This window comes from Wallemia ichthyophaga (genome assembly GCF_000400465.1).
Source record: "Wallemia ichthyophaga EXF-994 unplaced genomic scaffold scaffold2, whole genome shotgun sequence".
Taxonomy (NCBI): Eukaryota; Fungi; Basidiomycota; class Wallemiomycetes; order Wallemiales; family Wallemiaceae; genus Wallemia; species Wallemia ichthyophaga.
The window spans coordinates 12,203-24,132 of NW_008806275.1; the positions used below are offsets into that span (position 1 = coordinate 12,203).

The 11,930-nt window shown below is 42.2% G+C and overlaps 7 protein-coding genes across 7 annotated transcripts; 3 read left to right on the forward strand and 4 right to left on the reverse strand.

The window, feature by feature from the left end:
• Positions 1-1,711: 1,711 nt before the first annotated feature.
• On the reverse strand, positions 1,712-2,860 carry J056_001967 (CCR4-NOT transcription complex subunit 7; the record flags this gene model as incomplete). The annotated part of the gene is made up of 6 exons (XM_009267831.1): positions 1,712-1,889; positions 1,934-2,049; positions 2,097-2,274; positions 2,320-2,481; positions 2,530-2,720; positions 2,765-2,860. The coding sequence occupies 6 exons, from the start codon at positions 2,858-2,860 to the stop codon at positions 1,712-1,714; spliced, it is 921 nt and encodes a 306-aa protein (XP_009266106.1).
• Positions 2,861-2,914: 54 nt separating this feature from the next.
• Positions 2,915-3,894, forward strand: J056_001968 (uncharacterized protein; the record flags this gene model as incomplete). The annotated part of the gene is made up of 4 exons (XM_009267832.1): positions 2,915-3,182; positions 3,226-3,318; positions 3,366-3,605; positions 3,650-3,894. The coding sequence occupies 4 exons, from the start codon at positions 2,915-2,917 to the stop codon at positions 3,892-3,894; spliced, it is 846 nt and encodes a 281-aa protein (XP_009266107.1).
• Positions 3,895-4,065: 171 nt separating this feature from the next.
• Positions 4,066-4,988, reverse strand: J056_001969 (uncharacterized protein; the record flags this gene model as incomplete). The annotated part of the gene is made up of 5 exons (XM_009267833.1): positions 4,066-4,131; positions 4,179-4,523; positions 4,569-4,741; positions 4,791-4,883; positions 4,931-4,988. The coding sequence occupies 5 exons, from the start codon at positions 4,986-4,988 to the stop codon at positions 4,066-4,068; spliced, it is 735 nt and encodes a 244-aa protein (XP_009266108.1).
• Positions 4,989-5,354: 366 nt separating this feature from the next.
• J056_001970 (Serine/threonine-protein phosphatase ppe1) lies at positions 5,355-6,696 on the reverse strand (the record flags this gene model as incomplete). Its single annotated transcript, XM_009267834.1, has 10 exons — positions 5,355-5,491; positions 5,540-5,607; positions 5,653-5,714; positions 5,761-5,852; positions 5,898-5,936; positions 5,984-6,062; positions 6,104-6,183; positions 6,233-6,306; positions 6,350-6,417; positions 6,463-6,696. The coding sequence occupies 10 exons, from the start codon at positions 6,694-6,696 to the stop codon at positions 5,355-5,357; spliced, it is 933 nt and encodes a 310-aa protein (XP_009266109.1).
• An 86-nt stretch (positions 6,697-6,782) lies between these two features.
• On the forward strand, positions 6,783-7,732 carry J056_001971 (Methylene-fatty-acyl-phospholipid synthase; the record flags this gene model as incomplete). Its single annotated transcript, XM_009267835.1, has 5 exons — positions 6,783-6,953; positions 7,002-7,014; positions 7,058-7,163; positions 7,205-7,543; positions 7,585-7,732. 5 exons carry the CDS (start codon positions 6,783-6,785, stop codon positions 7,730-7,732), a joined length of 777 nt encoding a protein of 258 aa, XP_009266110.1.
• Positions 7,733-7,813: 81 nt separating this feature from the next.
• On the reverse strand, positions 7,814-9,090 carry J056_001972 (Dimethyladenosine transferase; the record flags this gene model as incomplete). Its single annotated transcript, XM_009267836.1, has 8 exons — positions 7,814-7,856; positions 7,901-8,007; positions 8,054-8,171; positions 8,224-8,523; positions 8,567-8,638; positions 8,683-8,844; positions 8,887-8,940; positions 8,987-9,090. The coding sequence occupies 8 exons, from the start codon at positions 9,088-9,090 to the stop codon at positions 7,814-7,816; spliced, it is 960 nt and encodes a 319-aa protein (XP_009266111.1).
• Positions 9,091-9,210: 120 nt separating this feature from the next.
• On the forward strand, positions 9,211-11,858 carry J056_001973 (AP-2 complex subunit beta; the record flags this gene model as incomplete). Its single annotated transcript, XM_009267837.1, has 12 exons — positions 9,211-9,233; positions 9,259-9,296; positions 9,346-9,369; positions 9,415-9,476; positions 9,521-9,676; positions 9,720-9,965; positions 10,012-10,351; positions 10,394-10,773; positions 10,819-11,010; positions 11,056-11,235; positions 11,278-11,515; positions 11,563-11,858. The coding sequence occupies 12 exons, from the start codon at positions 9,211-9,213 to the stop codon at positions 11,856-11,858; spliced, it is 2,175 nt and encodes a 724-aa protein (XP_009266112.1).
• Between the last annotated feature and the right edge of the window lie 72 nt (positions 11,859-11,930).

The following is an 11,930-nucleotide window of genomic DNA, read 5'->3' on the forward strand; positions in this document are numbered from 1 at the left end:
ACTGTCTAAACTTCGGCTTCAGGCAAGGCATGAAAATGCAACTCAATCTAATGTACTCTTTTCTAGCCTCCTCTGAAAGTCCAAAGAACAAGAAGAAGATAATAGATGACAAGATTGGCACTATCCAGCTCGCTATATTTACGCTTAGTTGATGTTGAGTCATTTCAGATTTACTAAGTCGATAGATGACGGAAAAGTGAGCGTGAACTTGGTTCCAGCTATTATAAGGTAGTAAATGTCCGTTATTTGCTTGAATGTTGACGACTAGTTGAGCTATTGCGGCTGCGACAGTGAGAGTAAGCATCACCACGGCAAGTCCTATCAAACGGAAGTATCTACTCTTAGTGAGACCGTGCGTTTTCATTTTGAACAAGTCTGTGAATGTTTCTTTATGCTGGTAGAAACTTCGGATTGTCTTGACTATCGAAAATGGGCATTATGTAATCCTTCAAAATGTAAACTCACATGAGTAAAAAGCCGCTACCATTGCAAAAATAAATGGAAGAAGGGACGTGTGAACGAGAGAAAGCCATGAAGGCCAAACCACAGGCATACAACCAATACCTTCGACGAGGTTGAATCGTCGATCTTGAACTACCAAGTGTAGTACCATATAGATGATAGGGACAAGAACACCAAACGCTAGTTCGATCAAGAGCTTTTTTTGCCTGTCCTTCCTGCTTGTATTAACTACAGATGCTGTTGCTATGTTTGACAGGTTGCGCAAAATACATGCTGCTGTGGTCGGTATGGCGATATTTGCTCCGATTATCAGCTTTGTTGCTGCTTCGATTAATAATAGTCACTGTTATTCCGTCTGTACTCACTAATGTCACACCAAACTGGAGTACGAATGTCAACATTATCGTGCCAAACGATTGAGTTGATAAAATAAGTGAAGTTTACAATTGCAAGCCAAGCAATAAGAATAAGAACACTGGTATTGCGTACACGGTAGTGCCATGCGCAAGGCAATATGGTGATGATCACAGCGAGTATTGAAATGATTGGTAGGGCCACCAAAGAAGACATGATAGTCGTTTAGATTATGCAACTAATATCGCTTAATCGCTTTATCATTCGTTCCCTTTCTCCGTTCATTGTCTCAATTAATTTACATCGCACAATGATTTTAATGCAGGAACGATCAAGTCATGCGTAAAAAGAAAAAGAAAATGGAAGCCTCATTGTCCTTCTGATGACAGAGTTTTGATCAAACGAGAACAGTGAAAGATAAGCGCAATAAGGTTCAGACAATGATATTTAGAGATTATAATTAAGAGAGCTTCCTCTTGAATTTTCTACATCGTGTCACAAACGTAGCAATGATACCAGAAATTGAAGTCTCACAAATCCAAGTTGACCAAGTCCACATCAACGTAGAGAGAGAAGAGCCGGGTGAAAATGAGACATATGGTAGCTCATCTGGTTGCATCATTACTTAAGGAAAAGTAAGTGTCTACTAAGAGTCTTTGTGAATCTGACAAAGACTCCACCAGGTCTATCCAATGCAGTCTGCTTTTACTTAGAACTTTGACAATATGTAAAAAGGCAATCAATGATGATAAATATAACTATATGTCAATTATCACCTTTCCACAGATCCTATCATTGAGCCTTTTAATATACAAATAAACTAACACCTTTTGTGTTGTCTGATGGGCGAATATTAAAAAGACAGTCAATGATAAATACAACTTTACTTCTATCATCACCTTTCCCCAAATCCTACTGTTGAGCGATTTTGATGATAAGGTGCAATAGGTTGGGGGCCAACGTAAGGCGTAGGTATAGGGTTACTCATAGGAGTGAATGGTGCTCCTGGAGTCTGTATAGCACTAGCGCCAGCTCCTATGCCGATGCCATACAAATATCCCATACAATGAAGTCTGTGTTGAGTTAGCCAAGCCTAGAACCAAGCGAAGTACCCCACAATTGTCTGTCCCTCTCAGATGCACCATCAAAAAACTTACTGCGCATAGAGAAGAATGAAGCAGATGTGACCAATGAATCTGATCCTGCTTGATGCTGTGGGCCTATCCGCATTACCTGATGAAAGTCAGCCGATTCGGCATGACGAAACAGACGTGTCTAACCTGCAACTCATCTGCTATATCTTGTAGACCACCTTTAAGAAGCCTGTTGATCTTCATAACGTACTTGATGTCGAATATGCAGGGGAACCATATGCGAAGTAGATCAAAAAAATCAGTTTCATTTGAAGGTAGTGGCAGCGCCGTAAGAACTTTGAGTAAGTAACCAAAGTCATATCCACTGCATCAATCAGTTGCGTACTATGTACTTGCAGTCTATACATACCTATGAAACGATATCCAGTGAACATGATCAAACAGAACAAAACCAGATGTGACTAGCTTCTCACCAAATTCCTCTATATCGACACCATTAGCTTCCAGCCTCTTGAAATTTATCCCAGATTTCGTGAGTAATTCTATTGAATCGGGTGCGTACATATCATCACTGCGAATGTCATGAGAATGGGACAAAGATGATGGTGAGAATACTCACTTCAAATTGAATTTGAAATTGAATTGCCAAGTTGGATATTCGGGCATGTTCCCCTCTGCGTCAGCGATAGTGATACCCAATTGAATGATTTTAAGGAGATCTACGTTGCACCGTAACGTTTGGTAATGGTAATCTGAAGAATTCTTAAAGTTCCCAATCGGCCTTGCTACAACACCAGGAAATTCCGTGTCCTAGGGCTGTTAGCCTGAGTGTCAAAGATGACAGCCAAACTAACCATGGACACGTATGGATATCGATCTACTAATTCACGGAGAATATCTAATTCGGCATCAAGATTATCTGCCCAAACCTCGCGAATCTGGCTCTGCATCTTTCTTGATAGTAGTAAATCAAGTCGACGGAATAGTCTAAAAATCTGAATTAAATGGTTTTACAGGACAAATATAAAGCAAAGGCTTCTCGCGCATGGAAATCTTCTAGAGGCTTGAGTACAGCCACGAGACCTAACAGAAGACCCCCACCGCCACCACCAACACTCACTGATGAAGTAGCATTCCCAGAGCTTCAGAAGCAGGATGTCCCCATTGATAGTGGAAGTGGAAGTGGAAGTGGGAGTGACACTGGAGACGATTCTCAGGATGAATCCAATTCCGCGGGTGGAGTTGCAGTTGCAGCTAGCATTACTAGCAACAGTAAGTTGACAATATCTGATCAACAGCTATCTCAATCAAGTAGCCGCTAGGCGATCACAGCACCCAAAGTTTTCTAGGCGGCGTTTGGTAAATAACTCTAGTAGATATGATGAGCCAGACGACGAAGGCGAGGAAGGTTTGAATATTCATTTAACTCACCTTTATTTACTAAGGATATACAAGGTCATTCATCAAATGAAGATTACGATATGTCCACTTTCATGACGAAATCTGCAAATGTGGATGATGATGTTGGTCAATATAGTACACAGAAGGCCGTTAATATAGACGAGGGCGATATAGATTATGACTTAGCAAATAGGGATAGGAATAATAATCGGCAGGTACTTCAAATGGACACACAGAGTACCAAAGAATTAAGGGAAATGCATAAAGACAGAATCAACGCTGAAGCGGGTTGGAGTGAGTCTGCAGACCACTTTTGTGACATCGCTGATTATATTTAGACCTCAAATCTCGTCTTAGAGGCGAATCTGGTAGGCAATACATTCAGCGATACGAATCTTCAAAGAAAACGTCGGATCAAAGCAACGACAACCACTTTTTCGACAGTATAAGCAACACTCCGGCTTTGATAGGAATCCAAACAAACAATAAGGACGACAAAGTCATACCAGAAGCTAACGAATCGTCAACAGTCGTTCCACAAGGCATCGCAGAAGATCAAGATTTTCTGGATAATTTGATTTAATAATGCATGATAATAATTGAAATAGAAGATACGAGCTAAACAAGTGATTTAGTGAATCAATCGTCTCGATTGATAAATAGTTCAAGACGTCATTACGGTATTGAGATATATTCATTTGTAGATATAGTTTGCAATTATTGATCTATCATGCAAGAGCATCTTGGTATTGACTTAGATCTTTGGTTCTCTTTCAGCGTCTCTTTCAGCCTTTGCAATGCGGAAAGCTTTCTGGTATGGCTGTAATGAAATTAGAATATATATCGGTTAGCTTCAATGGCTCTTACCTCTTTATCTTCCTCTGAGAGATCCTTCCACATTTGAGAAGCAGCTTTCATTGCATGTTTGGAGTCACCAAGGTCTAAGGTGAGCTGTGGGATGATCTCAGACATGTAACGATTGCGAGCATTAGCGAGTCCTTTAGTTCTAGTAGCTTTATCGGCTTGCTTAGCTTCACGTTCAGATCTGTTCATCTCTTTGCGATACTCTGCAGGGATTGAAAGCTGCTTGGCTCCAGATTCTCTGCGAATGTTATTGATGTGGCTGATGTCTGAGAAAGTCTTGGTCATCCACCAGTTCCTCTCTTCAGGCTTGTAAAGCTTGTAGGCATCATGGTAAGCGGACTCATATGGCTTTGGTTTGTAAGACAGATGAAAAAGTGACAAACAAAGACAAACCTCCTTTTGAGTCTCAAAAAGGCTTTCCCATGCAGGTGAAGCAACTTTTTGACCGAATTCAATCGGATTGATTTTTGCGTATGGCTTGAACTTCTTCTCTTCCTCAATGAGATAGTGCATGTAGCGCAGGTAAGGTGACTTTGGCTTCACTGGAGGATCGATTTCCGGTATGCCTGACTCGTTTATTTAGCAGAAATAGTGTTCTAAACAAAGTTCACCCACGGATACGTTCTCTAAATTGGATAGGGGTATGGCCGAAATCACGCGTAAGCAGCGAAGGCAAAGCGCCAGCGACGCCTTTGACTGGTGAAAGACCTGCTTCGATCAGTTATATTCAGTGCAAAATACTTCAAGCTCCTCACCTTTGTTTGGGACGGAAGCACGTGTAAGGTTGAGTGATGCAAAGCCTTTAGCAAACATCGATGGTGATGGAAGATGGTCAAGGGATAAAATGAGGAACCACAAATTTAAATAGAGAATAAAAAAATCATCTGGTCTTTAAGTTGTGCCTTACATCACCTTTCACCGTTCCAATCCGGTACTTGGCCGAGAACCCCACAGTGAAAAATACAATTAAGAAAATTAAGAAAACAATGAAAACAATGAGAACAATGAAAAGTATAAGAACAAAGCGGACGAAGCGATAAGAACGATGAATTAATAAATGATGCACAATTTACAAAGAATTACAAGCTGGTGATTTGGCGGTAACTTTAGTGGCAAGTAGTGAGAGACTAAGAATAGACTCACAAGTACTGAGAGGGTGTGACCCGTGTTGCTGAACCCCTATCCTGATCTGCCACTGTGAAGATACTCAACAGATGATAAAGGAACAAGTAAAAACAAACCAGCATCGAAAATCGCGAAGTTGTTCTCTGTGACAGGCTCATTCTCTTTTACTTTGAGAACACTTGCAACGTTCCCTTTGTCGAAGTAAGCAAATTGACAGAAATTGTGGAATGTTGACGAACCGCATCTATAACAGTAGTTTGGCGCCGACCACACGGTCACTAAATCGTTGTCAGGAAACATAAATTTGCTTCTCTTGAGTGAGTCGCAGTCCAAATGAAATGTGGCAACCTACTATCCCTCTTGGATAAGTTGATGAGCGCGCGCAATCATATCCAGTCCGTTTATGTGATTAAACTGGAGTTCAAGTTAAAACAAATATCAGCGTAGAAATGTGATATACCTCTTTCGTAACCTTATTACCAAACAGCCAACCAGCCCCTCTGGGACTAATACTCCAATGCTCAACATCATCAGGATCTGACCACATGAGATCTAAATGGTATTAACAGAGAATATGTGTCAAATCGAGCTATTCACCACAGAAAGGCCCATCATGGGGTATTTCTTGCGCTCTTGCTGATTTATTCTGAGCGGTAGAATGATTAAAATAGTATGAAGCTTACCGATCACTCTGATTTGATCTAATGTCCGCACGTCTGGCGACAAACCACCATGAACACAGAGTATCCTACCATCAATGATCTGAAACCTTTAGCTGTGTTTCAAATTGGTTTGCGACTCACAGCAGCTAAATTGAGATAGTCAAATACTTGACAACATGCTTTCCAGACGCTGGCGTTTCCATATTTCTGTTGACACTCGTCTTATACTTTCGATGAGTGACGAAAGACCGAATGAGCAAGGCAGCTTACCATAGAATCCATATACTTGTGTGATTTGCCTAGATTCATGATTACCGCGCAAAAGGGTTATTCTATCTGGGTACCTAATTGACTGTTAAATATGATTTCAAGTATAGAGTGACTAACCTCGCTTTCAACGCCATCAAGAGGGTGAAACTTTCCAGGCTTTGATGACCTCTGTCAACGAAGTCGCCCTGTTTATGCTCAGCACTGAGAAATGCAACAACTGAGCGCCTTACCATGAAGATATAGTTGGTATCCCTGCAATCACCGCCGACCCGCAAAAGCTCAAGTAAATCCCAAAATTGACCATGTATATCTCCACAGACAGTGACAGGACTGGAGACTGGTTGTATGTTTGACTCCTCTATTAGCAAACCCAGTACTACGTCGCACAAGATCTTGATTTGAGATTCAGCGAGATAGTTTCCAGATAGTATTGTATCGAGCCATTGTTGGGGATCTACTGTCATTATCCGTGCTAGTATCTACGCGGTATATTCTACAAAAGTAATTTGTGTTCGTCGTTTGCTCACAACTCAGTTGCCGAGTTACTGTCATGTCCGCAAAGCAGCATCCATTTCTCAGAGGGCTTTCTGAGCTTCTGCCTTACCCATCTGCCCTGCAATCCGTCCCTCACAATCAGCCGGAGACTTGGTTTGACTTAAAGCAGCCTTCGCTGTGGATCATCATTGGCTCTATAATCTTCAACCCATTGTTTTGGAATATCGTACGTTTGAAAGCCCATTTATTCTATTTTCCTTATTCTTCTGCTTAGGTGGCTCGTCAAGGTTCGTGTCGTCTTGATTGTGGTCTGTGCTTACACGCAGGAAGAATATCACAACAAGCTACTCACCAAGCTAGCTGGTGGCCGCCCATATCTTGGCTGCTACTTGCTTGCTTTTACTATCTTCTCTCTGGGTATTCTGCGCGATCACCTGTGTGTATGTTCTCAGCCTCGCGCTTTTCTGACAATTTCAGCTTCCAACAAGCATTGGCCGCTCAGCCAAATCTTGTTCCACATCCAGACTACCCAACTGCCCATATTGTCCTCGCTTTTGTGCTCTTCTTCACCGGTCAATTGCTGGTCATTACTTCAATGTTCGCATTAGGTGTTACTGGAACTTATTTAGGTGACTACTTTGGTATTCTCATGAGTCATCGCGTCACTACCTTTCCTTTCAACGTCGTGGAAGATCCAATGTACATTGGAAGCACACTCTGTTTCTTGGGCACTTCTCTGTGGTTCAGGTCACCAGCTGGTTTGGCAATCAGTTTGTTTGTCTTCATAGTCTATCAAGTCGCTCTCAGCTTTGAAGGGTGAGTGATTATGCCGCCGATATTATTGCTGACTTGAGTAGCCCATTCACTGCCATGATTTATACGGCAAAGGATAAGAAGTCAGAGAAAGCACCAACAATTGCAGCGGCAGAGCCTTCAGAACCATCTCAAAATAGCTCACCTGCTTACAGAACCAGAAGTCGTGCCAGAAAGGTTATTGACGAGTAATTTTCTCTCGTGTTTTGGTTTTCTCAACAAAATCGAAAGGGATTAGATGTATAAGTAAATATAATAGCAGCTGATAATAATCTATCCAAAATGTATGTTGTCATCGTGAAATGCACTCAAGAGCCTGTTGTGAACGTTAGCGTGGCTGAATGCATACGTCAAACTCACTTTAGGAAGTCATCGACGTCCATTTTTGCAGCGCGACTTTCTGCAAAGCCTGATTGTACAAGGATTTTTTCAACCCTTTCTTTAATGTTCACAGAGTCGTCAATCATCTAAAGTTTGTTAAATTGGGTTGGTAATAAGTTTGATTGCACAAACCTCATTTTTCTCCGCCAACCACGCTTTTCTATTGCTTTCTAACATGTCGTACACTCCAGAAGCAGTAAAATTGGATCTACACGTTTTATTCCTGCGAGTGAAAAGGATTCTGGTGAGACTTTTTACGACAAGTGTTAGCCATGAATAAAAGATTGACTGCACATACGTACCCATCGAACTCTTCAAACTTAATAGGCGGCGGTGGGTCCAGCGGGACTATCCTTACAACGCTGCTTTCTACCTGAGGTGGGGGTCTGAAATTGCCCTTACTGACTTTCATGATATGATCTATCTTGGAATAAAGCTGCGCGTTAACGCTGAGACGGCACCACATGTCGCTTCCCGGTCTTGCGCACAATCGCAAAGCAAATTCTCTCTGAAACATCAGTATTGCAACTCTGCAAATTGGCCTATGGGAAAGAGTGCGGAAGACAATATGCGAAGAAATCGAGTAAGGGCAATTGGATATCCTGGACTACTGTTAGATGTGCTCCGATTGTAGAATATACCAACAAGACATCGAAATATGGCAATTCTGCCTTAACAAAGTCACCAATGACAATCTCTAGTCTGCGCTGTTCAGGCCTAGCTGCGATAAGCAACATTCCTGGTTTATCACTGCCACTCACTTTCCCTGGAATCTCTTACTCAGTTCAGCAGCCATTCGAGGGTCCATCTCAATGACTTGGCATGATTTTGCCTTTTCCAGTATTCTAGCCGTGAGGTTACCAGTACCAGGACCAATCTCGAAGACCTTATCTGTCGGACGCAACGCAGCTTTATCAACGATGCTGATTCGAATGAGAAAAGCCCAAGATGAATAGTAAACTCACGCCTGAGCTACCAAAGGATTCTTAAGAATATGCTGTCCGAATCTGTCTGTGTTGCTGCACTGTGTAAGTGTCTCGCTGTAATGATAGCCGGCTGGCTTACAAAAGTGGGTTGCTGGTACCGCTTGAATTACTATTGGAAGATTTTGCAGCAGGCTGGTGGGTTCTAGAGAATTTCTCTGTAGCCGATTTCAGTGCTTTTGGCATATTTTAGATGAATGGCAAAATTCAAGAAATGGATCTTCTGTTCTATCAGCACACGCAATAGTCAAATCTCGATAAATCGCCTGAAACGGCGTCTACAAAGGATATTTGAGTATAATCAATATGTGTGTATTCCTCTATTCATGGTCTGCCCCGCTGACGCATACAAAGGAACACGATAAGAAGAAACGTTTTCACAGCTAAGAAGGGTGCGCAAGTATCGCATATATGCAGTAAACAATGCTTACAGGTGCACAGGAGAGAACTATGAACTGCGCGCAGGTATGCTCCTACAAAAGCCTCCTGAAATCAGCTAATCAGGCTTAGATTTGAATAGCGAGTACCGCGACAAGAGGAAGGATGCCATCAAGAGAGTTATTGCCAATATGGTCAGTACCTTGTTGACTTGCGCTCCCTCCTTATGCTCTCTTAGACGGTTGGCAAGGACGTTTCTGGTCTGTTCCCGGATGTACTCAAGAATATGCAGACAGAGGACTTGGAGCAGAAAAAGTTGGTCTACCTTTATCTAATGAACTACGCGAAAACTCAACCAGAACTCGTTATTCTCGCTGTGAATACCTTCGTTAAGGTTAGTGAATCACTACGTAATGAACCTCTTTAACAGCAATAAGGACGCTTCAGATCCAAACCCGCTAGTTCGTGCACTCTCAATTAGAACTATGGGTTGCCTTCGAGCTGAGAAGATCATCGACTACCTATCTGATCCACTTTCTGCTGGCCTCCAAGATGACAATCCCTACGTACGCAAGACAGCTGCTTTGTGTGTTGCAAAAATGTACGATCTGAAACCTTCCTTGGCAATTGACAGAGGTTTCGTTGATACACTCCAGGAGCTTGTCGGCGATCCGAACCCAACTGTACGATTAGTTTTCACAAGTCTTCCATATGCTGACTTTGTGAAAGGTTGTTGCAAATGCTGTTACAGCTTTGACTGACATTCACAGTTCTCCTCATCCCGAATCGCCTGGCTTTGTCATTGACAGAGACGTGCTAAACAAAATACTGGTTGCCCTCAATGAGTGTACAGAATGGGGAAGAATTTCAATTCTAAGCGCTTTGTGTCGCTATACACCTGCTGAGGAGAAAGAAACAGAATATATTTGCGAGCGCGTTCTGCCACAATTTCAGCATGCTAACGGGAGCGTCGTATTAAGTGCTGTCAAAGTTGTGATGATAAATCTGCATCGTTTACAAAGAGAAGACTTTATCAGACAGCTTGTTCGAAAGATGGCGCCTCCTTTGGGTGAGTCAATCAATGCAAAATTTCACTGCTAACACATAGTAGTCACGCTCGTAGCTTCTGAACCTGAAGTTCAATGGGTTGCTCTTCGTAATATCAATCTTATCTTGCAGGCGCGTCCTGATGTTTTATCATCAGAACTGCGCGTCTTTTTCTGCAAATACTCAGACGCTCAGTATAACAAAGTTGAAAAGCTTGACATTTTGGTAAAGTTGGCAAATGAGAATAACGTGGAAACATTGTTGAACGAGCTGAGAGAGTACGCTAGCGAGGTTGACGTTGATTTTGTCCGCAAATCAATCCGAGCAATCGGAAGATGCGCAATCAAGATTGAAGATGCTGCCGAGCGTTGTGTTCAGGTGCTTGTTGACCTTATTAACACAAAAGTTTCTTATGTCGTACAAGAGGCAGTTATAGTAATAAAGGTGGGTACCATTGAGATTGATCAAAGCAATGCCAACGCTTCTTAGGATATATTCCGCAAATACCCGAATTCATATGAAGATATTATTCCAACGTTGTGCGAAAACTTTGAGGAGCTTGATGAACCTGAGTCAAAGGCATCTCTTATTTGGATACTTGGAGAGAATGCAGAAAAGATTGATAATGTCGAAGAATTATTGCAGAGCTACTTAGATAGTTTCATCGAGGATGCATATCCTGTGAGTATAGTTGCGGCATTCAACACAAATCTCATTCGATTTCAGGTTCAACTCCAGACTTTGAGTGCAATAGTTAAGCTTTTCCTCAAGAAACCGGAAGGCCCTGCTCAAACATTAGTTCAAAAGGTGCTAACAACTGCGACAAGTGATTGTGACAACTCGGACGTGCGTGATCGCGCTTTTATCTACTGGAGACTGCTTTCCACAGATACTGGAGCTGCAAGGGTGAGTCGCTGGTACTGCATTTGCAAAATCTGAATGTTTTAGTCGATCACTGTCGCCGACAGACCACCTATCGTGATTCCAAATCTTACAGTCTCACGGGCAATACTGGAAGAGCTAATACAAGAAATCTCTTCAATTGCCGCTGCATACCACAAACCCTCTTCGACATTTATTGGAAAGGGTCGTCTTGGAGTTGACGCCCTCAAAAAGGTCAACTTACATGAGGGGAACGAGAACGAGAGTCTGTCAAAGCAGAGAGCACTCAACACAGTGGCTCAGGGTATGTTTTCACTATGTGCAATTGCTCATCTAAACCACAAATCGCAGGTGTTAAAGCAGAAAACCTTCTTGATCTCGATGAAGATGCATCGCCGTCAATGTCACCTAGCACCCAAGAAGGTTTTAACAGCTTCACAGCCAACTCTACAGCTCAAAAGCACGCACATGTGCCAAGTCCTTCGCAATCCAACCCTGTCGACGATCTTCTAGGTCTGTTCGGAAATGCAACTGTTTCGAACCCCGACCCGTCCATGAATGTAGAAAACGACATTTTTAGTACAAACACGACTCCGACAACCCAAGAAAATAAGAAAAATGGAGGCCTAGAAGACCTACTTTTTTAAAGTAATTTTGCTATAAATGAATCGCATTAAGCTTATCTCTTGTATCACAACGTCGACGAGATTATCAGTAGC